The sequence below is a fragment of the Balaenoptera musculus genome, chromosome 19 (genome assembly GCF_009873245.2).
Source record: "Balaenoptera musculus isolate JJ_BM4_2016_0621 chromosome 19, mBalMus1.pri.v3, whole genome shotgun sequence".
In the NCBI taxonomy this organism is placed as follows: Eukaryota; Metazoa; Chordata; class Mammalia; order Artiodactyla; family Balaenopteridae; genus Balaenoptera; species Balaenoptera musculus.
Window position 1 is genome coordinate 21,948,483 of NC_045803.1, and position 26,655 is coordinate 21,975,137.

The window sequence follows — 26,655 nt, forward strand, 5'->3', positions numbered from 1 at the left end:
CTCCCCAGATTCTCTCCTCAAACTAGCAGTGAGTCCAACAACAGTAATCACACCTGGGTGCATAATCTCTAACTGGGCAAATGCATTTGCACAGAGAGTTAAGGCAACAGGGAAAAGAATGGTTCTTGATCTATATCACACCTCTTCCCAGGAACTCCTTTCCTTCAGGACCCAGGCTGGGCGTGCCTTTCACTCCTGGTTCCATGAGGTTCCCTGTCCCTAGCAGAGGCTGGGCAAGCACTCCGGTCTACTCAGTGTGGCCTTGGCCGGGTGCCCTGAGCTGTTCTCCAGGCTGGGCCGCAGCCAGCCGAGGGTGCAGCTGGCATCAAAGACCATGAGGTCACGGCATTCAGCATTCGGGCTGCTTTGGGCACCAAGGCTTAACATTCATACATGTCTGTAGAAAGGTTATTTCAAAGTTGTTTTTTATTCAACTGTTATTCAGCATTATACAATACAGTTTATAAACAAGTGTCTGACCTTGTTTCCAATCTTTATTTAAAAATAAATATTATTGACAGTGAATTTTAATTATGATAAGATGTATCTTTTTTTTAATCAAAATGTCTCAAAAGAAATAATTTACTTTAATAAAAAAAAGAGAAAAGCCCCCAAAGGAAAAAGTAAATTAAAAATTTCCTAAACACAATAATCTACTAAAAATATTTTGCTTTGTCAGAAAGGCTTTGACCCAGCATATTTACGTAGTATCCTAAAGATAACTGCTCAACAGTTCGTGCAAAATGAAGACTTGGAGGAAAAGTTTAGAAAAGAAAAATACATTAAAATAGAGAAATCATTGATCCCATGCATACTGCATGGTCCAAACTCCATCTTATTTGGAAACTAGATGCATTATTTTAGGTGGTCTACATTTGTGTAACTTCCCCAAAAATATGATTTATTTATTTTCCACGTGGACTTGGTCATGCTTCTCTGAGTCTGTCTGCGTCTGTCTGGCGATGCAGTCCTCACCCAGGGAGTGGGCAGCCACGTGGGCCCACTCAGGAGCACAGGACAGTGCGTCTGTCAGGGGCCCACCAGCAGGCGGAGGAACTTATGTACAGCTAACAGGAGCAGGGACAGGAGCGGGTCTGTGGCGTAGTTAGGGCCGGTGCCTGCAGGGGACGAGAGAGGGACAGGGTTAACACCTGATTCACCAGAACCCAGCGGCCTATGCACAGACGGGGGAGGATGAGCCCTCCCCCGGCTGGGCTCTTAATGTCAGCACCCAGCTGGTACCCAGCTGGCACGCAGCTGCTCTGCGCTCGCTTCCGATTTACCGACCGCACAGGAGCTCACCGTGGTCAGACACAGGGGTGCCCCTGCCTGAAGGGCGTGCGCTAGATAGTAGATCCAAAATCCAAACATTATTTTAGTTGAATAGGAAGACAATATGCTCCCTCTCCACCCCCACCTGCAAGACTACGCTGCAAAGTGGCCTCAGTGTTTAAGGCCCAGCTCCCCACTCCTCCGGAGAGACTCCATGGTTGCACACAACTCCAGCCCCTCCAACTCCTGCCTGAACTGCACAGTTTTGCATTCACAAACATCCCGCTTGAGGCATCCTGATGTCTGCGCGTGAGTCCTTTCCACAAACTGTCAGTCCAGCCCTTGGGGTCACAGTGGGGCGCTCAGCAATCCCTGGCTGGTGGAGGTGGGTGGGCCAGGGCCCCCCAGGAGTGACCCAAGCACTGTCCTGGTGGGAGGTCACTCCCATCTGCTCCTTCAATGCGGCCTCTAACCCAAGCCTCTGGCCCACTACTGGGACGGTAACATTGTGCCTTCATCCTCCTCACCGGGGCTGCCTGCTCGGCCCCCCATCTGTCTGTCATAAGGTCTTCATCTGTTTGGAGGGCCTCCTGTGTAACTGGGCGAAAGCCTACCCATGAACTCCAGGCTTCTCACCTGGGAGTGGGATGCCCCCTCCAGGGTCACTGAGAGGAGCCAATGTGGAAGCACCACGCACGCCCCAGGTGCTGCCCAAACCCTGGGGACATCACTACTAACTTGCATAGAATCGGGCTGCATCCGTGGAAGCAGTTTCCAGCCCCACTCTGCTCACCTGCAACATATGGAGGCCTCTCCTCCCTTCACCCCACCTAGCCAGCTGGGCTGGAGCTCCGTACCTGGGAGGAGAGACACAGGAGGCCCTTCCCTGTGCCAAGCAGATGGTACAGAGGTTGTGGCCACTTCCACTTAGCCGCCTGCAGGAGCTGCTGCCAGGCCGGCCAGATCTGTGGCTTCCCTGACAAGGCTGGGCCTGAACCCACAACTTCCTCCCCTTTCCAGGTGGAAGAGCCATTTTTCTTTTCTTTGCAAGGTGTTTCCCTCAATCCCAAATCATTCTTGTGTCTTGGGCCCCAGTCTCCCCTCTGTACAAGGAGGGGGTTGGACAAATGATCCAGGACCATTCTGGCTTGAGATGTCAGGATTCCATCTGTTCATTTTCAAAAAACAAGGGTTGTGTTTGAAGATTTGAAATAAAAGAGGGCATAGGCCATCCGCTGTGCCTGTCTTATCCAAGGTCAATCATTTCTGCACATATTTCTGAGCCCCCACTGAGAAGCACAAGGACAGGAGAATCCAAATGTGCTAACCTTCCCTTGGGGTATTAATTTTTCACACAGTCGTCACTCCTGACCCTCCGTGCAGCTTGGCCCGAGTTGACATCCTGCCTGTTGCCATCTGTCCTTGGGGAGGACCACGGTGTGGTCACTCCAAAGACTTGGGTCTTCTTTTGCTGCTCCTCACTGCCACGTGTCTCTGGGAAGGACGAGGGTGGATGCAGTGACGGACTAGTTGATGGATGGCCAGATGCCTGGGTGGATTCACCGAGGCTCAGATGCATGGAAACAGGGATGCAGCCGGCAGAGCACTGGCTGCTGGGCACACAGGGCTCATGTGGCCAGACCGGGCCCACTGGCTTCCACATCTCCTGGTGCCGATCGTTTTGCTCCTGCAAACCCTGACACTCAGGCCCGTGCAGGCGAGACAGAAACAAGCACGTGAGGCATTTAAAAGCAGATGTATGTGTGCAATAGAACTCCAGATCCTCAAGGCACTCAGGGGCAGGAGGCATGGCAAATGGGCTGCAAGCCAGGCAAGGTGAACACTGCAGAACCGTGGGCACAGGAAAAGGGAGGAGAAATTTTAATTTGCCTCCAAATACGGTTGACTTGTCTTTTCCACTATTACAATCTTACCTGCTCATATTTAAAATTTTTAAAAGTTGCACAAGACTTTCAAAAGACCCTGGATTGAAGCAACCAGCCTGCCACTGTGCTGGGCCAAGGGGGGAGCAGCAGGGGCTTGGAGGATGGGACTGGTGGCTCCCAGAGGCCAATATCTGGGGAGGGTGGACACCAGGGTCTTCAGTGTCTCTGCTGGTGGATGTCTGGGGGTGGGGGGAGCCAGGTTTGGCTCCTGGGTGGTACTTCATCCTCTCTGTGACCCAGCATCGCCACAGAGGGGACTAAGGGAGGTGGTATGGGGCAGTGGGCTGGCACCAGGACAGCTTCCAGGCCAGGTTGCTGTGTGACCTGGGCAACACCCTTCACCTCTCTGGGTCCTGTGGCACACTCCATAAAATGCGGATGTGCATATGCATGGCTCCACGAAACGAGTATGTGCAGGGCACGTCTCACCAGGTTGGGGTCCAGATTAGCAAGATTGCAGTGGCAGACTGCAAAAATGGCTACAAATGCCCCATCCTCCCTCATCCACTTGCCCCCAGTGTCCACACTCTAGATAGTGCCCTCGCACACTCACGCTGGGGCTGGCCACAGGACTTGCTTTGGCCAATGAATAGTATCAAATGTGAAGCAAGCAAAGGCGTGAAAAGTGCACTGAGGCTTGCCCTTTCTCTGTGGCTCTTGGAACCCACTGCCATGTGAAGAAGACTGGGCTGGCTTGCTGCAGGATAAGAGCCAGGAGATATCCTAGCAGAGGTCCCTCTAGACCAACCAGCCCCCAAATGAAAGGGCAGATGACCACAGATGCATGAATGAGCCTGACAGACACCAGCAGGAGAAACACCCAGCTGACCCACAGAATCATGACCTAAACTGATGACTGTGGTGTCACACCAAAGCCACCAAGTTTTAGGTCTTGTGTTACACAACAAAAGCTCACTGATAGATACAATCATGTAAACAAAAGGGCCTCAAACAGCCTGGAAGTGAATAAAATGTCAATGAAACAGGCAACACAGTTACTTTTCTGAAAAGTGTTGGAGAAGAACCAGTTTTGAGGGTTGTCCTCCTTTTAAGAGAAACATTTTCCAAGATAGAATAAGCAGGGGAAACTATCTCCCCAAGCATTTGTTTTCAAGACAGACCGACATCCCTGGACCTCAGGGCAAAGGAGGACTCAGATTTTGGAACCTCTTGCTACATCACTCATCGGATACCCAAATGAGCCAGGGCAGACCAAGGAAGACTGGCTTCCAGGCTGCTCCTGGAGGAAGAGGGGTCTTCACATCAGAATGGGTTAGAATGCAGGAGTCTGGCAGCCCACTGTCCCCCTCCCCACATACTATCCACTTGGGAGGGACACTGACAATTGTCTAGCACCTGGCTGTTCCCCCCCACCCCTCAGCATCTGCTGCCCTAGTCCCTGTTCTCACTTTCCTGGAGCAAGCTAGAACTGCCCACTGCCATCCAGGGCTCACCTCGACCCTCCAGGGCAGGGGCCAGGAGGGTGCCTTTGGCTCCTCAGTTGAGGCAGGACCTCCTATCCTGGCCTCTTTTGTCACGCGGCGTGGAAAGGTCTGTGTTCCTGGTGTTCCCGAGGACGTGGAGGCTGCCGTGATGACTGGTTGCTAACAGTCTATCTATTTCGTCCTTTCCTAAGGAGTACCGGGGACAGCTCTACAACACGCGGAAGCTTATGTCACGGTTAAGCTGGAAAATCAGGCTGCTTGAGAGGTGAGGGAAGCATCTGCTGGAGTAGTAGCTGATTCACTCTTTATATGAAACAAATATCACCATGTTGTTAATCATTCTTAAAGAAATCAAAGCTGCTCTGTGAATATTAACTTTTATCATGTGGATGGTGAGTGGGATAAGACTCACGCCAGAGCCATTTAAAAGGAGCTCCCAAAAATGTGGGCTCACCCAGACCCATGGGCACAGCAAAGGCGCCAGTCCAAGCAGCTTCCACTGGAAAATCCTGCTTCTCTATTTACCCAGCAATGGTAAAACTCCAAAGACCGTGTCAGAAAACAACAGGGAACCTCTGGGGCCATTTGTCACCTAGTGATGAAAGTGAAGGAGGAGGCTTGGCTCCAGCCACCCTCTGGGATCCTCACTTTGCCCACATTGTCTGGAGGCCAAGCCTGTGAGTCTGGTTCCTGGGGGGATGCAGAGGTGGTAGCTGGACACCCCAACTCTGGCCTGGACTCCTACAGGCCTGGGGGCACTGAGGGGACCACTCCCACTCTGCAGGCATCAGGATCATGGTGGGCTGCTCCCCAGCTGACCAGTGGGGATGGCTAGCCAGGAGAGCCACTGCCCTCCCTCCACCTGCCCAGCCCACGCTTCTAGGATCATGGATGGTTCTCTTGGTCTCAAGGGTAACTTCTGTCCCAGCTGTGGTCTGCAGCACCTGTCATGCAGGCTGTGGATAGGAGAGAGCTGCAGCCTCTCCGCTTCCCCACTGCAGGCCTGGGAGCTGCAGCCGAGGGGCCAGTCTGGGTCAGGAGTTTGCAAACAGTGCCCCTCAGAGTCTGGTGTTGCTCAAAGGCTGTATTTTTTTGTTTTGTTTGTTTTGGCTATAGCTTAAAAAGTAAAAATTTATTTCAGGTTTGAGAAAAGTAAGTAAAACTAAGATACATCTGAGGTCTGGTTCTACATGCAAGAATGGCTAACAGGCTGGTTCTGCTCTTGTGACCTAAGCAAATTTGGAGGTTCACTCTGTGGGTCTGCCCTTGCCCCCTCCAGCGCTGCACTAGAATATTCCCATGTTGAGTACAGGTAGCCAGAAAAGAACTAGTCCAGTCTCAGTGGACAAAGCCACTCCACCGGTAAGCATGGATATCCTGACATCAGGACTATGACGAGGGCCTGGAGGACAGATCCCTCCTGTGTGTCAAGCAGAGCAAGCCCACTTATGTCCATTCAGCATTTTGTGCTGTCATGACATGTCTTTTGAATAAGGGCTTTTTGGCTAGAAAAGTTAGAAAACCAAGTGGAGTGCCCTGGATGAGGTTCTTTCAGCGTGGATGTTGGATTCTATTCCTTTCCCCCTTTGCTGCCATCTGAGAATGAGAGAAGACGGCCAGCTCCCAAGTGGCAACAGTCTGAGCTTGGCTGGCCTTTATGGGCTGGACTTGGACATCCACTTACCATGGAGACCACGGTTTGTCTGCCTGGGGCAGCTGGGAACAGACCAGCTCTTACACCCTGTTCCCATCACTGGCCCTGCACCCCCAGCCCTGACCCAGCTCCATCCTGGACCCACGCTGTGAGTGTGGTGGTGGCCGAGCCCAGCCAAAGAGGAAGGCTCCCCTTGGAGCTTCCTGGGGCCACGGTACGAGGAGTCTCTCTGTGCGTTTGCAGGGGCTTGTGGAGTAGAACAGAGAGAGCTCTTAGGAGTCATCTTGGCTATGGTTAAACACCATGCCGTTATCTGCAGGGGAGATGCGTAAGGTCGCAGAGCCCAGGGGCAACAGAAAGGCACCAAGTCGCCACTTGAGGATTCAACCTGGACTGCAGAAGGGTCTGATTTGGTGCACACAGAGCTCTAAAAATTGTAAATTATAATCCAACATGTAAAATGTGGGAGACTTCTACCTAAAAGCACAGATCCGAATGTCTACTGGAAAGGCTCAAGACACAGCAGCTCTGGGCCTGCTTAGTCACCAAGCTACACGACCAGCAGCTGTCTTCTCTGCAGGAATCTCCTCCTCACTGCTCTCTCCTGAACCCCAGCTGGGCACAGGGAGGCTGCCAGTTACCTCCCTGGCCCCCTGTGCAGTCGGGCCTCCCTTCCCAACCCGCCTCGCTCACCTCCATCCCCCACACTTGGCCCTTTGTGGGTGACTGAGTTTGCAACCTCTGAGCCAGCTCTGGTGTGGGATCCAGGGGGCCTGGCTTTCAAGCCAACTTCATCCCTACACCACTGTGTGATGATGGGGAGCTAGCCCTCCTTGCCCTGACATTCCTGGCTTCCTGATGACCACCTGCACCCATCCTACTCTGGCTCTCTGCCCTCCCCTGGACGCTGTGCTGGTTAGGCCAGGTGGCCCAGCCACAGCTGGGTGGGAAGATGCCACCTTGCAAGAGGCTACTTCCGTTGTTGATGTTTTAATTTAAGCCTCTTCATGGATATTTATTCAAAGGGAGTCAGCAAGGAATAATCAAGCACTAACGGAATCGGACAGAATTAATTTCTGTCATAAGATTAATGTGCGCTGGTAACTAGGGCAAAAACTAGGAGCAACAAATGGCCTTGGGTTTTAAAGGAAATTGGAAGTGTGGGATGTGGAGATGCAAGAGAAGGGATGAGATGTGGGTCCCTCAGTCCTGTGTTGACCCTGCTCTGCTGGCCTGTCCTACCCCAGCCTTAGGCAGCTGGCTCCTGGGTTTGAGAACAAGCTGTCCTCCTGGTGGGTGACAGCATGTCTACTGGGAGTGATGCCCACAGGGCAGCCTCCTTGTCTAGGCAGTGGGAGGAGCCTGAGCGCTGCTGGGCTGAAAGGGGGCAGACACAGGGGTCGCGCCTATTTTAGCCACGCCTCACTGTGCCCTCTCCCCTGCCATGGCCCCAGTGCAGCAGTGACCTCTTAAAGTGTTTTCCTGCCTCAACTGCCACCCCGTGCCTATCTCCCACCTTCTGACGCACCTGGATAACTATCCCTAAGGGGCAAACCTTCGATGGGTTCCCTCTGCCCTCAGGAGAAAGTGCCACCATGTCAGTGGCACAGCTGGGGTTGCTTCGTAATCCTCCCCAGCAACCTCACCCCCTCCGTTCCTCTGCCACCAGTCCTGCGCTCCGGTCCACTGTTCCCTGCCAGCACCTCGAGTGCACTCCAGGCTCACACGCTATTGATTGTGTATCTGAAATTCAAATTTAACCGGGTGTCCTATATTTTTATTTGCTAAATCTAGCAGCCCTACCAAGGCCACACTAAAATAAATGGCAGGTCTGGGACATGAACTCAGACAACCTGGCTTCTGTCCACATACCTAACCACCACACACCAACTCTCAGGGCTGAAGAGCCAGAACTCTTCTTCCCACAGTGCCTCGGCTAGACCACAGCCCCAGGCTGCTTCTAAGGGAGAGAGCATGGGAATGAGATGTTTTGGTTTTTTTTTTTGTATTTTAACATTTATAATGGCTTTTAAAATGTGGTCAACTTTGTTGCTAGCTCCTTTCCAGCTTCTTAATTCTTTTGAAATGAAGTCCTGCCCCAGATGATCCTTTAATGGTGCCACTTAATGAAAATGGTTAACAGGCTTTTCCCTACGGTAAGGCAGCTGGTGTCTGCAGGGCCAGGGGCAGCCCTGACCACAGTACCAGGGTACTTTCCAGGCAGGGATGGTGGGGGGTCTCTCTTAGTCCTGGGTCTCGTCTTCAGGGGAGGATCTCCCACCTGCCCATTCTTATTCTTTAAACTTTGAGGCTGCGGGGTGCAAATAGGCCTGTGGTTCTTGGTACTTGATGCCAAGAGAATTCTTTCCTTTAACCCTCTCAGGAGGCTTTGGGAGGTAGGAACCACTATGCCCTTCCACAGGTGAGACAGAGAGGTAAAGTGACTTGCCTAAGGTTGCACAGCTGGTAGGCAGTAGAGGAGTTATCTCTAGTTTACTCCCTGGTATTTTCGAATCAAGTCCAGGACGCCTTCCTGACCCTACCCTCGGGGAAAGTTCTGCCTCACCTGCCTCCACACTTGCCTCAGGTGCCCCAAGCTCCAGGCAAACTGGGCTGCTGCATAGAGGCCACATGTGCTATCACTTTCCTGCCCCCCAGGCCTTTGTTGGTGCTGATAGACAGCCCTTTCCTGTTCCCTCCTGCCCAGAACCCACCCATCCTCCGCAGCTCAGCCCAGAGACACCCACAAGGTGACCTCCAAGACAGCTCTTAATCTGTCGGCTTCTCACCCCCGACCCACATTGCCCCAGGCCCACCCCTGCCCTGGTCCTTTAACCCTCCCTCTTACCACATCAGCGCTCAGGTGGGCAGCGCAGTACTCCTGACTGGCCTCTCCACAGCCACTAACCGAACTAGCCAGGCAACTGCCTAGCCAGAGGCCAGAGTGCCCTTTTCAAATGTAAAGTACACATCATACCCCAGCCCCATCAAACCCCTAGAGGCTTCATCTAGGCTGAAGACCTAATTCCTCACTGGGCCCCTCCTCAGCCCCCCTGCACCCTTACTTCTCCTTTCCGGGTCCAGCATCCTTCCACACTGCTTACCCCCTGTCCTCTCATTCACCACCTGCCCCTCCCCTCCATGGGGCTCCCTCAGACACCACGTCCTCCTTGGCCCTGCTGGAGGCTCCCTTTGTCCCATGGGCTCCGGAGCAAGTCACATTTACGCTGGGCTGTGTTTGGGCGGCCACTGCGGTTTACCTTTCGACCCCTGTCTCCTCTGCCAGTGGGTAAACCCATCATCACCTAGGACCCTGCCCACACCTGCAGTGCTCACAAAGTATTTGTTGAACGAATGAATGGGAGTCTTTCTTAGACGCCCCCAACAGTCTAAGCAGGCATGATGTGCGCCAGGCATCAGCCAGATGCTTCATGTTTGTCATCTTAGACACAAGCTGTATCTTCAAATACACGCTGGGGCTGGAGGCCCATCGCTGTCTGACCTTTCAACTGCCCAAGACTGTGTGCACACATCTCTTTGTCTACCTTTTCTCAAATGAACTTCACCATTTTCCCTTTATTCCAATTTCTTCATTAGATAATTTTTGTTCTATTATGCCACGTGCAGCTTTATAAACCGCTTCAAATTTTTCCCTTAGGAGAAAAAAATTTATATACATAAAAATATAAAAATGTATTTGTGTATTTTGTATAATTTATATATTTGCATGTATGTGTATATATATATATATTTATATATATATATAAATATTTGGACTAAATCAGTTGTTTTAAAATCTTTTAAAGCAGTGGAACTCCTTTTTCAAGCTAAATGCTGCAAGGAACCCCAATATTTAAAACCATTAGAGTGGGAACTTCCCTGGCGGTCCAGTGATTAAGACTCTGTGCTTCCAGTGCAGGGGGTGTGGGCCCCATCCCTGGTTGAGGAATTAAGATCCCACATGCCGGGCGGTGTGGAAAAAAACCCACACAACACCCCCCCCCCCAAAAAAAAGTTAGAGGCAGAACTGCTCTGGCTGAAGCTGGAGGTAGGGCTGGGGGCCCAGGGTTCCAAGGAACAAAGTTTGGGAACCACTCATTAGAGACTCTCCAGGGCCCCTTCCAGACCTAAAACTCATGGACTTGTAGATGCTGGAGTGCTGGTGTGCCCATTATACAGTTGGGGAAAGGGAGACCTGTCAAGGCTTCAAGTGAGTGGTCCCTTCCCCTCTTTGGGGCATTGCAGCCCTGTTTAAATCCCACTTGTCCCCTCCATAGCCTTTATGTCCCTCGAGGCAGAGTGTGCCCCAAATTCCCCAGGTCAGGCAAACAGTGAACACTCAATGCCTGCTCAGTGAAGGCTTCTCTCTGTGTGGGTCCAGGCCCCAGTCTCCCTTGTCCCACTCAGTGGAGCTGGGCCTGGCCAAGAAAAAGCAGGAATGACATACTGGAGGCCCAAGGCTAGGGAAGAAGGGCTGCAGGTCCCTGAGGCCAGTGCAGCAAGGACACAACAGCAGTTCCTTCCTCTAGATTCCACCGAGGTGACACCTGGATATTTCTTTCTGTTTCACACTGAGGACTTTTCTTCAGAAACACAATTTAACTGAAAAGGTTAGCACATTTTAATTGCCCAGGGATAGTGCTCTGAAAATTCTATAACATGTGCTCATTAAATAAAATTAGCACAGAGGAGCTGCCCAGGATATGTCATGCATTAAAATATGACTCTGTAGAACAGAATGCATTATGAATTATTGCCTTGTGTATTTTTTGTTACATTAGTCTTTAATGCGAATACAGTTATTCATCTGCCCACCTGGAGATTTGATTTTTTAAATGCTTGAAAAAATATATTAACTTTTACATGGGCAATCATCATCAAGTCTTGGCCAGGCTACACCCACCAGAGTGCCCGGTGTCCAGCAGAAGGAGGGGTCCCTTGCTCCTGCCTCTCACCAGCGAGTGACAGAGGCACCTTCTGAAGACTGAGGGATTCAGGGACCTGGGGCAGGCTGGGGACTGGCCGTGTGCCCTTGCTCTACCCGTGGCCTGGGACGGCAGGCAGAGGCATGACCTGGCATGAAATTCTGGGCCTAGCCAGTCTGTGCCATGCCACCACCTGGGACCTTCCTCCTTGTGGCCTCCCCTTCCTGGAGGATGTGGACTGAGTGTACAGAGTGCAGGTGTGGGGAATGCGAACCCTAGGCACGTCTGCAGCCCCAGCCCCACTCCTCCTTGCAAGGCCCATCTTGCGTCTCGCATGCACTCATCTTCCCATCCGTGTTTCATGCACATATCCACTCATCCTTCTTTCTATCCCCCATTTACCCATCCATCCACCCAGTCACACCCTTTTCCCACACATTCCTTCCATCCATCCATCCATCCACATGTCCATTCATCCTTCCTCCCACCCACCCCCAACCTCTTAGTCATCCAGTCACACATCCTTCCCTTCACTCACTCATCAGATACTTGTCTTGCTACCCATCCATCCATCCATCCCGTCACTCATCCATTCAAACGTTCAGTTCAAGCCCTGCCATCTCTTGGCTGGATCACTGGCTCTAAAGCGGTCTCCCCACATCCACTCTGCTCCTACCTCTCCATTCTCCACAACTGCAGCTAGGGTGTCATTTCAAAAAGCATCATGCCCTGCCAGCCACTTGCTCCCCATCCATTGCCAAAAGCCAAAGCCTCCATCTCCATGGGGTTTAACCCCTGAACTACCCTTGACTTTAATTTCCCCCTGCACACCTTCTTGCTCTCTCTGCCTTAGCCATAGTAACTCTTTGTCAGGCCTTGCCACAGGATCTTTGCACGTGCTGTCCCCTCTTCCTGGAAGGCCCTACTCTCTCTCTTTCTCAAGCCAACTCTTAATCATCTCCCAGATTATGGCTTAAGTGTCATTCCCTCAGGGACCCTTTCCTGACTGGGTCACGTCTCCCTATTCTTAGTTCCCATAGCCCATGGGTCCCTCATTTAGAGTGCCAGCAACAGCTGCAAATTTTTACTTGCTATGTGACTGTTTGATCAATGTCTGTCTCTCCCTCCTCTGACTCCCAGGACCTTGTTGGTCTTATTCACATTGTGTTCTCAGTGCCTAGCATATTTCTTGCACATAAGATGCTCAACGGACATTTTCTGAATGAACGAGGAAATGAATGATTGAACAAACCAGTGCCAGGCCCAGTGAACATGAATGTGGGGTGGTAGGGATACAGACATGAGAAAGAATTGGGCCTGCCTTCCCAGGGCATCAGTCTGGATGGGGTGCTCAGTCAGGCACTGACTCCAGGACAGGAGGGAAATGTTGGGGGCCTAAGACAGCAGTGGGGCCCTTCTGAGTGCTCAGGATGGATGAGATCCCTTGGGCTGCAGGGCCAGGAAGACTTCCTCCCTCTGTGGAGTGATCCCCCACTACCAACCCACCCTGGCTGCACCTTTTCTGAGCCCCTTTTGCGTCCCAGCGGAGCCCTGAGTTCATTCTCAGAGTACCTGCTGCTCAGTCTGGCCACCACTGCTGGGCCATCAGCCCCTCCCTGAGGCAGAGGCGGGGTCTACCTGATGCCCTGGGCAGCCCCCACCCCTTGGCCCTAGCCAGACCAGATATAGTTAGCTAGGAACCCCTACCCCAGCTCAGAATGAGCCGTGGAAGTATGTCAGCTCCATTTCCCCAGGGGGTTTATTAAGGATCTTTTCTCTGGGCTAAGCGGCATTTGTGTGATAATCAATTGTAATAAGAGTCACTGTGAGGGGACTGACATTGCAGCTGGGCTTTCCTGGCTTAAAGAAAACCGAGACTTTCCAGAGGAGAGCAGAAGGGCAGGGGCGGCGGTGGGGGCGGGGGGCAGCAGAGGGAGGGGCTCTGGATCTTTGGCTATATCCATCCGTTAAAGGCAGGCAGACCTCCTTCTTGATGAGCCTGCAGTGCTGCGTGGGAGGGAGGCTCATGTGGGGCCCGAAGGGGTCCTGGCCTCCTGCTTCTGCATGCAGCCCGCTCTTCACCCTACCCTCTCCCCATTGGTCCCTGGGTGCCAAGCAGCGCCTTTATTGGCAGTCATCAGGCTCAGTGAGCCATGGTGAAGGGATCCAGGCAGGTATGAATATGAAAGACAAAATGCCAGAGCACGTGGAAGACAGTGCAGGCTTGAGCCTGCAACACTGGCCCGAGCCCCATCACTTGACACGCCCATCCCTGCGGGGCACCCGGCCTCCCCACACAAGTGGCTCCATCTCGTGTGGTAAGAGTCCCAGTGAGGAGGACACTGGGCACCTCCTCTCCACTTAGGCCAGCCCTGGAGGCTCTTTGGCTGCTTGACCGTCACTAGGGGGCCAGGTGCACAGATGTGATGGTGCAATGTGCAGGTGGGACACGAGGAACCATAGTGAACCTGTCCTTGCTCACCAAGGAGCTCCTGACTCATGCAAAATAGCCACAACCAGACAAGGATGAGGACGTGGCATCATCCCCATTTCCTTTCCTCCCCCCTCCAAATGGCACGGAGAGAGAAAGGACAAAAATAGCACCTCACTGAGCCACTGGCAATCTGAGTGCATTTTCTGTTCTGAAGCTCCATCAGCTCCTCTCCTCACCTTTAGCCCCATGACATGTACAGTGCATGGAGGGAGACACGTCTCAGAGCGAAGTCTCAAGACCGGAGCCCCCATGCCAGCCCCCAGGCCTCATGAAACGACCCTGGACAGTCAGTGCCGTTCCCACGAATAATGCCGATAATAAGAATCAGCATCTACTGAGCATTTCCTAGGTGCCAGGCCCTGTGCTAAGCTCCATTCTTTCTGTGGATTATCTCCTCTGATCCTGCCCCTCGCCTTCTGGCATGGGGCACAGGTACCATCCAGATGATAACAGACGTGAGAACTTGCACGTGGGAGGCAGGAAGCGTTGGATCAGGATTCGAATGCAAGCAGCTGGACTCATGTGGAAAATGAGAAGCATAGTACTTATGAAGGGTGAGAGAATGAGGCATGTACTGTGACTTCTGGGTGGCTGGAGCTCTGTAAGTCCCAGAAATAGGGAGATTGGTTGGCATTCAAACCCTGGCTTGCCTACTAGCCAGCTAGCTGAACAGCTAGCTGAATGTGTGAAATGCAGAGGAAGAATTAAGTGGTTGGAAAAGTGGTAACACTTTCTCCTGAACTGTTGTCAGCCTCTCTCAGGTTTGTTTTGTTTTTTCCACCATAATGGGCAGCTCCTTTAAGAGATCTTGTCTAGGCCCTGACTGACCATAGTCTCCCTGCTTAACAGTGCTGGGTGTCCAGCTGGGTGCACTGGGGAGGTGCCCAGTTCACAGCTGGCCTTCACACATGAGTAGCCCTCTGGAAGGATGGTCACTTCTGAGATGGATGGAGCAGAGCCCGAGGGTGTGGTTGAGTGGGTGAATGGTGGGGCCCCCAAAACACTCTCCTTGAACCACAAAGACCAGAAGCCAGTCCAGAGTAGCTTTGATATTTCAGCCCGGGGGATGGTAATGATGGAATGGAACAACCAGTACTTTCCAGAAATAGCCTCACCCAGGATTGCCGATGCAGGGACAAGGCTTCACAAGGCCTGCCTCTCAAGGGCTGTCTCATGGAGGGTGTGGCGTGAGAGGAGGCCCGAGTGAGGTCCCGGCCGGCCTCACGCCCTCGCTGCTGCTCAGCACCCCTTGCAGCCGCTTGCACGGCTCTCTGTTCAACGGCAGCTAAACCCTAACCCAGAGGAGGCCAAACTGGGTAATCCATGTTGTATTTATACCACACCTTCCCTGAGAACACCAAAACCACCAACAAGCAGGCTGTTTCTCCCAGAAGCTACATCCCAGGGGAGGAGGTTTGTCATCCTTCATAAGGAAAAGGTAGGGATCGGCAGTTGCAGGTGCTGGGCCTGTTCGCTTGTAACCTTAAACTCTCCTGCAGCCCTTACATAAGACAAAGTGAAGCTTCTCACTGCTTTGGAGTTTCCAAGAGATGCCTAGTAACGGTCAGCAAAGCATGGGGGAATAGCAAAGATGATACTTTTTTTTTTTCTTGCGCTGCAAAGGTGTCTTAAAACCAAGTCGGCATCTGCCGTAAAGCTTAGAGGTTTAGACCACAGCCAAGCCCTTGCCTCTGTCCACATGGGGCAGAAGTAATCAATATCATATTACAAAAGCTCTTGACCTCATTTATTCCCATGGATGCTTGGGGAATCCTTAATATTCAGAGCTTTTAAAGTGTGTGCCTGGCATATTTAATGAGAAGCTCCTTGGTGGGTTCGGCTCCCAGTGACATTTAGAAAGCCTGGCTCTCCGCCCTTCCCGTGGGGCTGCCACCCTGGCTGAGGAAAGGGTCTGGGCTCTGGGGAGGGGACTGTTGGATGAAGTGGGGCAGAAAGAGTCATGGGGAACTGCAGAAAGGGGGGACATCAGTGAGATGGGTGTGTGGCATACACCAAGTGCTCGGTGAAAGGCAAGTATGATTTATCATTATTACAATCCTTAGTGCAGCCGTTTCATCCTTAATTTGGGGTCTCCCTGATGCTGAGAGAACAGCTGCACAGTGAGCCGACTCACTGCTCGGTGATGGACAACGGCCCTTCCATTTGGTGTGACTTTCTCAATCCATGGGGCACAGAGTGGGGAGGAAAAGAGAGGCCTCCAGAAACTTCCCCAGGGCTGACCTAAGCAGGAGGACAAAGCCCCAGGAGCCTCTTTCAAGCCTGAAATCACACACTGCCTACAGGAGGGCTCCTCTGATTGCCTCAGCTGGACTGGGGCTATCCTCCCTCAGGACTCCCACTGACACAGACAGCTTTGTCCTGGAGTTCCATGGGCGCCCTTGAGGCCCTGAGCTGAGTCTGTGGCTGCCATCACTGGTTCCTGCTCATGGCAACCATGGGACTGGCTGATGAGGGAGAGGACGCCATGTAGTTGATAATCGCACACGTTTGCCACTGACGCGGGTGCCTCCTGTCAGCTGTGAGGCTCAGCCACTTCCTTTATGAAATCCTTTAATTTTCTCTTTCAGGATGCTCAGAGAGCCTCACTTTCTCTTCTCTGGGACAACTTTTGCCAGATTTATCTTCTCTTTAATTATGATCCTTGTGTCACATCAGAGCTTGAGGGAAGAGTGGATTGTTTATTTAAGGTGATGGTTTTCAGGTCCTTGTGGGCCTAGGAAGATGGGAAGACCAGGTGACTGCCGCCTGGCTTGCTGGCCTAGTTGGAGACTCTCCCCACAGCATGGAGATTCTCCCTGGTCACGCTGGTATTGTTTCCGCCAGCTTTGTCATCCACCAGGGGCATGGGTCGAGAGTAAATGCCTTCACCTTATCCACAGCCCCCTTCGGTCATGGTTTACGGTTGCCATGGCCACACCCAAGGATGCTCCTCTTGATGGCTCCCAGCAGTAACAGTTTCTCTAAAGCCATCACACCTATGGCCTTGGTTGTCTTTCTCTCATTATTAATTGAAATATTGAGAGCCAGTTCTCTGTGTGGGCACCAGGCAGCAGTTTGCCACATCCAGCTGGTTCTCTGTAGGGGCCATGGTGGCTCTTCTCGAAGCCGGAGCTCCAAGGCTAATTAGAGGTTCACACGCCACAGAGCTGATCCCCAGGTCCCTGCAGAGGGGAACCTCTTGCCAACATACAAGCCATTTCAGTTGCAAACTGTATTCTATTAAGGCCACACTTGGCTTCACTGTGGCAACTTTCCAGTTAGAAGGGTTTATCTGGAAGATACCGTTTTGTTTTCTCTCTTTCTTTCCCTCTCTTTCTTTCTTTCTTTCTTTTTTTTTCTGGAAATGGCAGCCAGCAACAAAGTGTTCATGAAATATTTTCAGTGTTCAGATTAATTAGGAGTCAGATTTATGAACATGGCTAAGAAGGAGCCCAATCTCCTGTGCTGGCTCTGCTGTGCTAATCTAGCCCATGTTATTTTTAAGCACAAATATCAAAATGTCTTTTGACAAATGAGATGTGAAATGAATGAGTTTTGCACATAAACTTTTAGTGCAAATATGTATTTGGCTACATTGGGCATGTATGGAGCATAGGAAGGCTTTTCTGGCCTGGCTGTGCAGTAGCTATAAAGTATGAAGTTCTGAGTAAGTACCCTCATCCCTTTCCTAGCATTAGTAAAGAGGCTTGCTTAAAAAACAGAGCAACACAGTGTTGTCTGGGGCTTCTGACTTTCCCCCAGGAGCAATTGCTTAACAGGTGACTGTCTGGGGAGCTGGGCTGGGACCATCTCTGAGGTTGCCAATCTGAAACAGCTAGTGTATCCACTCAACCCAGGCCTTATGTGACCTCTTTAATTAGAAACTCAGCTCTGGGTTTGTCTTGGAGTTGGGGTGGGGCAGAATTCATCTTCCTCCCTTGAGAGCTGGGTTATTCCCTTTGTCCCTCCAGATCCACCCGTCGGCTTTCTCCACTCCGCTTTGAGCCCCTGGAAGCTGGCCTGTAGAGCGTGCATCACCTGGTACCCTTACCCTCCGCGCCCAGGAAGGTTTGGCCAATGGGAGGCCCTGACAGGGAACTGGAGGGCAGGAGAAGAGAGAGGTTCTGCTGGGCTACTGTGGGTCGGCTGTGTCCCTCTCCCAAGGCCTCAGCTCTTTCAGGGAGGCCTCTCCGTCCAGCTAACCTCTCTGGGTTCTGCTAATTGCTCCCTCCCCTTGCCCCTTTCAGGCCCTTTTAGGCCAGTGGCCCTCAGTGCTACTAGCCCTGGGGACCAGTTCTCATCCTTGGCTGTCCTAACCTTGTTCACACCTTTAAAAAATACTCTCGCTGCCTCTCCTCCATGGCTCTGCTTGAGTGTGCCATCTGCTTTGCCAGCATCCTCACTGCTGTACTCTGCGAACACCCTTGCCTGGTAACCAAGTGGCAATAGTCCTTCCTCGTCCCCTCCCCTCTAAGCTGCCAAGAACTGAGAGTGGGGTGACGGGAGTGGTGACAGTGGGGGGGGGGGAGCAAGACTGAGGTCACCGCCTCGAGCTCCCTTTCTGACTCACGCTGGTGGTGGCTCTGGGTGATTGGCTGGCCTGCTGCATCCCAGGGAGGCTCAGGAGGCCCAAGCGCTGCTCAACAACACAGCCCTATAGAAAGGTTACTAATGCTGTGACTCACAACACAGTCTGCAGTCTTCATTCCGTCCACAGCCCACAGGCTTGGCAGCCTTGAGTGGTGAGGCAGGATGGGGCACTTAAGATGGTATGGGTCCCTCCTTGGGATCAAGCCATTCAGGTATGTTTGTGGATTAGAAGTCCTCTAATCCACTTCTCCATGCCCAGAGTGGGACACAGAGGGGCCCACAGCACAGTGATTCTCCCAAGAGCTCACCTGGAGAGTGAAGGTTACGAGCCTTTTGGTCTTCCAGCTGAAGGCCCCACCTTACTGGCCTTCCAAACAGGAGATGGAGAGAAATTTGGGGTTCTTTCTGAGATATGTCTGCATGGTTACTGGCCTGTTCAGGAGCTAGCAATGGTTCTGGGGCAACAGAGACCTTAGGGGTCACCATACCCCTATCCTAGTTGTGCTGCCCTGTCAGCCCTGGTGGGAGCCCAGCTGGCTGTGCTTTCTGGAGGGAAATGAACACTACTTTCCACTCCAGGGAGGGCAGAGGAGCCCCCTGCCTGGGCTGCTGCCCTTATCCATGTGGGCATTAATATGCTATCCTGTGGCTGGCAGGTGCCATCAGAACTGGGCTGACCTGAGGACCTTCCAGAAAGAAGGGCACTGTCCATGCCACCTTCCATGGCTGGGTTCCTGCTATAGCGATGAGTTAATCTGGAGTCTCCTTGTGGTTGAGCCCAGAGACTGGACATCTGACCAGCCATGGCAGGCATAGTCAGGTCAGCCTTGGTTAGGCTCAGGGGGTCAGGCTCTGGGCAGGGGGCAAGGGAGATTCAAGCAGGAATGATCTCTTTTCACATGGCGCTTCCTTGATCAAAGGCTTTAATGATCCCGGTTGCTCCACTCAGCATTCAAGGCCCTCCACAGCTTGCCAACCACCAGCCACTCAACTTCATCTCCCTCAACCTCTCCTCTTTGGCCAGAGCAGATAATGGCCTTGGTGATAACAATGAACTTTATACAGCAATTTCCATTCTGAGTTCCCTCTGAGTTCAGGGATTACTAAAGTATTTCTGAAAGAAGTACTTTCAGAGATGGTAAGCCACTTGCCTAAAGTCACACAGCCAGTAAATGAAGGAGGCACAATGCATATCTGGGCTCTGGCTTTCCAAATCCTCTGCTTTGCCACTATACTCACGGTCTATGGGATATCCCAGAGGAATATTCCAGCCCAAGACACACATGTTTACTTGCTAGTGCCCAAGGGGATGAGGAAGAAGGGTGTTTTCTTCACCAACTAGCATCAACTAAGTCAGTCACCCTGTAAGTCAGTAAGCGCTTTTCCAGTATACGTACTGTGTGCTAGTCAGAGATGGCTACATGCCCCGTGATTCAGGCTCCTCTTCCACCCTGAAGAGATGAGGCTGGATAACAGTTGCCAAGCCGAGGATATTTTCTAGCCTGCCTTGCATCTGTTGAACAATCTGACTGAGTTCTGGCCAATGGATGAGGGTGGAATTAACATTTACCACTTCTAGGCCTGGCCTTTAAAAACTCCCTTGCCGTTCTCCAAATCAGCTTTTCTCTGAGAGAATTAAGCCCTACCAAAATGATCTGAGTGGCCATTTTCTCAATCTTCCAAGAATGACAGATAACTAGATCCATTCTAAATGCATAAGAAAGAAGTCAATTCATCACATGCAATGTGTGCCTTAGAGCCCTAGGGCTTGGTGTGCTCAGAGAACTGGGTTGAGAAGGGCTGCTTCCATTCTCTCTTCCCTTGTTTGTGGGCTGTATGTTGATGCCCAGAGTGAGCTTGGAAGCCACCTCTTAAAGATTCTTGAAGATGGTAGAGTTTCAGCCTGAGTCCCTGAATGACTGCGTGGAACAGAGCCACTCCTCTCCCCCTCCCCCCCAGTGATGTAAACCAGAAATAATACATTTGAATTGTATTAAGCCTCTGGCATTTTGAGGTTTTGCACAGCAACTGGTATTACCTTAAACTAATATGGGGGAAAGCTCCAAGACAGGTGGGGGAGTTTGGGGAGAGGACCTCCACAGGTTCCCAGCTGACCCCCCTTCCCCCACAGTCTGGGGGAAGGTCTTGTGGGTAGCCATGTGGAGCCTAAGAGGGACGAGGTCTCCAGATGTAGCCAGCAGTCTGAGCCACATGGAGAAGCTCCCACAGGAAGTATAACTTAGTGAGAAACAACTGAACTGATGTGGAAGACAACTGGCAGGGTCTGAACTGCTTGAAGGCTTAAGAATCAGCCAGAGAGGGAGGCTAGGATGCCTGTCTCCTTGGATTCAGCAGGAGACCCCAGGAGCCTGCATGCTTAAAAAGTGCTGATGCTGGTGGCAGGTGGTCTGCACTTTAAGAACCATGAGAGTAGGGCATGACAGTGTGCTCCCCCCCCACCCCCAGTAGGTTTATATACGACTGTCCCAGAGCCCAGCCTCCCAGTGATGCAAGGCCAGTAGAGATGCTCTCTATGGGACTATGCATCAAACAAGACTGAGAGGGAGTGATGAGCCTGAAGTCAGACACAGAGAGTGAGCACTGGGGCTGAGCTCATCTCTGAGGCCCCATCTTTTGAGTTGGGAGTGGGGGATGCCTTGGGAGGAAGGGCACAGTGGGCAGTAGGCCCTTCCACCCTCCATAAAACCCCACCACTGCTAAGCAGCCCCTCCTTCTCCAGAGCTGCCTGCTCTGCAGTCAGTCCATTGTCCTTACTCTCTGTTCTCTGACTCCCTTCTCACCATCACTCCCTTCCCCTTCCCCCAACCCTCTCAGCTCCCTAGGAGAGCAGGCCTTAACCTCTGGGTGCCCTCCTAACAATGGTAGGGCTCCATCCTCACCCCCAACCCCCCACCACGAGGGCCTAAAGCAGACTGGAGTGGCGATTTATAGCAGAGCTTGTGTCCAGGACCAGCCTGGAGGTAGCCAAGGAGAGCAGAGCCTACACAGCCAGGCCACCCGCGTTGGCTTGAACAAAGTCTGTCCGTTCAGTCCAGCCAGGCAGCAGCCAGACTTACAAGACCTGAGTCGTAACCACCTCCTCTCACTCTAGACTGGGCGCTAGTGCCCACCCTTTAGGCGCTAAGGGTTCCAGGAGAAAAGCAGGCCCACCGCCGTCGGAGTGCAGCCCGCAGGGTTCAGTTCTCCCAACGCAAGGAGGGCTCCCCTCCCTCCAGCCCGTGTGTAGCGGGAAGTCGCCGGCTGGGCAGCCCGCACACTCATAAACACACGCCCTGAATGCTCCAAGCGGCCAACAGTGAAGACAGGAAAACAGCAGGAAGAGCGCAGAAGCGAGGCTGCGGAAAACGCTCCCGGGCGCACCCAGATGAACCACCAACGACTCTGCATCCGCAAACGACCCGAGCCGGACCGCCCCTCCGGCGAGAGCCACCCCCGCGCGAGCGCGCCCTCTCGGCGCCGCCCTTACCCGAGCCGTGCCTCTGGCGCAGAAGGACCGCCTCACGGGGTGGCGGCGACGCTGACGAAGCAGCGGTCGCGGCCGCGACGGTGGTGGTGGCTGCGTGGGCCGCGGAGTTGGCGGCGGCCTCGGGGACTCCGGGACGAGGGGCAGCGGGAGGGCTCCCGGGAGGCGGGCTCTTGTCGCCACGGCCGGGCTCCGAGGTGGCGCGGCCCGCGGCGCCGACGTTGTTGGCATTGGCGGCGCTGGCGGGACCGTGGCGACGCGGGCCGCTGCTCTGAATGTGGGACACGGCTTCGGCGGCCTGCATGTTGGGCGGCGCGAAGCGCGAGAGCACGCGCAGCAGCGCCTGGGCCTTGTGTTCCTGCGTGTCGTCGTCGCCGTAGTCCGACACGCGGCACTCGTAGACGCCCTCGTCCTGACGCCGCACGGCCGACAGCCGCAGCCGGTGCGAGATGTCATTGCCCTGGACGCGCACGGTCTGCAAGACAGCGGGGGCTGGGGTCAGAGGCCGGGATGGGCAGGCCCGCAATCCGCGCTCCTGGCCGGCGTAGTGCAGCTGCGCCCAGCCCCGCAGGGCGCTCCCAGGCCACAGCACCCCAACACTTCTCACACCCGGCTCTGCCCATCATCACGATTCAGGTTTCCTTCACCCCCGTGGCTCCCCAGTGGTATGGAGCTCCCAACTCTGAGTGGACCCTGGGTGGCCCTGCCCATTGCATCGTGTCTCCAGCTGCCCCATATCTTAAAGGAGTGCTTCAGGTTGCACCCACTGCTCATACAAACCTACCTTCATGTCTTCCCATAGCTTTCCCTTCAGAGCTGCAGAACCCACCCGTTCTTCCTCCCTCTGGCACCTTGGAGAAACCTCAGGCTCGGCCCCGCATCCACTGTGAGGCATGGCCTTACGTCCGGTCCTCCACATCTACTCGCACTAACGTTCCTTAATTCTAGAATCCGGTGGACCGGAGTGGTGTCCGTAGGAAAGCCGCCTTGCCCTCAGAGTGCGCATATATACCTGCTCCCGGCTCCAGCCCTTCTCAGGTAACCCTCCGCTCTCCCAAGGAGGCAGGTGATGCAGAGGCTGCTGCCGGACCCGCTCAGTCCCTGCTACTTATGAACTTGCCTCTCCGCGGCAGCATGAAGCTCCGGACAAAGCTCATCTCCCTGCGGCCTGGTGGAGACGCCGGGGAGCAACAGCTTTGTAGCCCTCACCGAGCTCCCAGAGAACCGTCACCTCTGAACCGAGCATAAGACCTGGTCTTCTCCAGGCCCTGATACTTCCACGCTCCAGCTGGGAAAGCTTGGGCACGTCTCCTCCCCAACACTGGCAAGACTCCTCCCCCTACCACAACTCCCCAAGCCAGCCCACAACACCCGGCACCGCGACCCGCAACCCAGGCGGAGGAGAGGGCTGCAGCGGAGGGCGCCGCCTGGGCGCCGGGTGTGTGCGGGGCACGAGTGGGGGCCACAAGCCTGAGCACCGGTCGCGGCTAAGGCAAGGAGAGTTTTACAGGTGACTGTACAGAGGAGGAAGGAGATTCAGGCCTGGGACCCTTGATTTACACGAAAGAGAACCCTATCCGCTACCGGTGACAGATGGCGCCCCGACACGCCAAGCAGCCGACAATGCAAGGCTGCGAGCAGGGCCCTACACCGCACGGCCGCTGAGCCTTTCTAAAAGGGAGGAAGCTGCGGGGCGCAAAGCGGCCAGAAGGGGTCTCCCGCGGCCCGCGCTGGGCTCCACACTTACGCTGATTTTAGTTGCATCCTTATTTGTTACCTAAAATGCAAAGAGGGAGAGAGAGATATTAGGCTGTCGGCCTTCAGGCTCAGGGAACTCAGATGAGCCTCCTGCAAGAGGATCCTCCGCAGGCGGACTGGGACTCGAAACCGCTCGGGAGGTAGCCACAGCTGAGGGCACGAAGGACATCAGGATTTTCAGGAGTTTTACCCCGAAGGAAGCAGGGCTTGCAGCTAGCATGGCGCCCGGCCAAGGAGGGGCTGTCCTAGCACACCTGCCTGCCAAAGAGGGGAGGCTGGATTGCCACCTGGTGGGAAGAAAGGCCAATTTCCCTCCGGAGGAGCATCCTCATTCCCTGCCGTGTTTCTCTAAACCCCTTGAAAAGCTGGATGGAGGGGCCGGTGTATCTGCACAGGACCCAGTGGGAGACGTGAGCAGTAACTAAGGGTGGGACTCTGGGTAGAGGGTAGGTAGGTGGTGTGTGTGTGTGTGTGTGTGTGTGTGTGTGAGAGAGAGAGAGAGAGAGAGAGAGAGAGAGGGCGCCAGTGCTAGAGACTGTGGTTTAAGAGGCAGATGGGCAGTGGGGGAAGTCCCTCTGATCCTGCGTGGGCTGGAGGTAACCTGTACACCGTGCTCTGCCAGCCTCTGGAACGCAGCCCAGAGGAGCTTAACTCCTTGGCCCTGTGCCCTGGGGACCTCAAAGTGGCAGAGGGCAGGGAAAACCCGGCCCCAGCAAGGGGTCTTCTTTCAACACCCAGCACCCATCAGCCTCTGGGCCCGCAGCCAGCAAGAGCAGGCGAACTGGATGAGGTGCGGCTTCTTAGGGGCTAGGCGTGGAGTTCGGGGAGGTTTCCGGCGAAGGAAGTGAATTAACAGGATCTGGGGGTAACAAATGCTGCTGTTGAAGGTGCTGTGGGCATGGGGAGGGTAGGAAATGGGTTGCACCACAGGGCGGCGCCCTGCCTTCCTCGCCCGGGTTACCCCAGCCGCCCGACACGAGCCGGGTGAGCACTGGCGCCGCGTGGGCGGCCGGTTACCTTGCTCCGGGCGCCGGGCACGCTAAGCGCCAGCTCGTGCAGAAGCTCCCGGGGAGGCTCCTTGAGGTACCACCACTGAATCTCCAGCGAATACGAGGTGGCTCCGCTAGCCCGGAACGCGCAGGGCATTTCGATGTCGTCTCCCTCCCGTACTGTCACATCTTTGGGGACTTCAGTAAATGTAGCTGGGGGCGGGGGAAGAGAGAGGCGTGACCAGCTGTGGGGCGGAGGCCTGGGGCAACCCCAGGCGAGACGGTCGGTCCCCGGCTCGCTTGGCCGTGTGCTTCCCACCCCCCAGCTACTCGTGTGGCCCAGGCGCTGGCAAAGTTCGGTCGAGCAGCTGCCGGGCTGCAGGGGAGACCGGCTACCGCTGCAGGCTGCTTCCCTCCAGATCGCGAGGGGCAGCAGGGGCGGCTTACGCTTCTTCCCCGCGCCTGGCCGTACTACCAGAGCTAGGCTGGGGCGCGCCAACTCCCGGCACCCCGCAAGCCGCCTGTCCGCAGTTGGAGCCCCGGTCCGGCTCCGAACGACCCGGGCGCGGGCGCCAGCGATGCGGCGACCCTTCGCCTCTCTCCAACCCCCTACCCCGCCGGGCCCGGGCTGCACACCGGGATTGCTGGAGACTGTGAAGCCTTCCCCTTCTCTTCCTCCTCCTCCTCGGCGACCAGGGCAGACTGGCTCTGGCGGCCCCGGCAAGGACCCCCGAGCCCCCAGCGGCAGCAAAGTTCCCGCGCTCACCGTCGGCCACGAAGAGCAGCAGGGCGTGCAGCAACAACGGCGGCAGGTATCCGGGGGCACCGAGCCGGTTCCTCTGTTCCATCTCCCGCAGGGGGCGGGGCGGCTACGGGAGCGCGGGCGCGGAGAGGCGGCTGCGGCGGCAGCTCGGGCTCGGATCCGGCTCGGGATCGGGCTAGGACGCCTCCGAGCCTGCCATGGCCCCGCGCGGCTCCCCCTCCCGCGGCCGCCGGCGGCCGCCAATCAGCCCCGCTCCCTCGCCGGCTTGCCCGGCGCGGCTCCGGCTGGGGGCGCTGCTCGGGGTGGGCAGAACGCGAGGTCCCGCCGGGAGGCTACTGGCGATCGGTCCGTGCCTCCCTCTCTCTGGTTATACACTGGACCGATGGGGACCCGCAATTCAGTCTCTGCCCGGCGGGCCGGTCAGGGGCTGGGCCGCCCCGGGACCCATCCCTGGCCAAGAGAGTGTGCGCCTCGGAGCCGTGAGCTTCTGCCTCTCAGTTTCCTTCTGGTTTGGCTCCCGACTGCCACCTCCTCCGGCTCCCGCCCAGCCCTCCCGCTGTCGCCTCCGCCGGTCCCTCCTCGGCTCTTTCCGCAAGGCAAGTGGGCGCTCAGCCGCGGCGCGCAGACCTGGCGTCCGACCCAGCGCAGCGCCAGGGAGAGAGGGTCCGGCGTGGCCGACCCAGAGCCGGAGAGAGGCAGGAGTGGGGGAGGGGAAGGAGAAAGGGAGGGGGCTGTCAGTGGCTGGGCACTGTGCCACCTCCACCGCTGCATCACCCCTCCCCTCCCCTCCCCTCCCCTCCCCTCCCCTCCCCTCCTCTCCCCTTCCACAGCAGGCACCGCCCCCGCCCCGGAGCGCCCCCCCCCGACCCCGGTCGCTTGGAGGGACCACAGTCTCTCTGGTTGCAGCGCAGCTGCGCCCCGCACCCGCTTTGGCTGGGGGTCCTCCCACCAAAACTCTCCCTTGCTTCTTTCCAGCCTCCAGAGCCAGAGACGGCCGCTTATCCCTGCGCCCCGCGGGTACCGAGGCCCTCTCCGCAGACCCCCGTCCTCAACTTCTTACCCCGGTTTGGGCAATAAGCTGCCCCGCTCTTTGTCCCAGGCCCAGGCCATGGCGGGTGGGTGGGCGCCGTGGGCCCGGGAGAAGGGCGGAGCGCTGTGCTGGGCCGGGGACGAGGCTGGGTGACGGCGGCAGCGCCGGGAGTCTGCAGTGTGCGAACGAGAAGTGAGCGCAGAGCGCCCGGCGAGCAGGTGCCAGTGGCGCGGAGAGCGCAAGAGCGAGCCAGAGAGCAGCAGCCGTGAGTGACGGCAGAGGCGGCGGGGGTGGGGTGGGGGGGT

At 55.0% G+C, this 26,655-nt stretch overlaps 1 protein-coding gene across 1 annotated transcript; it reads right to left on the bottom strand.

Annotated features, from left to right (window-relative positions):
- Window positions 1-408: 408 nt before the first annotated feature.
- VSTM2B (V-set and transmembrane domain containing 2B) lies at window positions 409-25,626 on the bottom strand. The gene is made up of 5 exons (XM_036834591.1): window positions 25,324-25,626; window positions 24,586-24,770; window positions 23,558-23,587; window positions 21,814-22,285; window positions 409-1,118 (listed from the first exon to the last, which is right to left on the bottom strand). Exons 1-5 carry the CDS (start codon window positions 25,403-25,405, stop codon window positions 1,030-1,032), a joined length of 858 nt encoding a protein of 285 aa, XP_036690486.1. The 5' UTR covers window positions 25,406-25,626; the 3' UTR covers window positions 409-1,029.
- Between the last annotated feature and the right edge of the window lie 1,029 nt (window positions 25,627-26,655).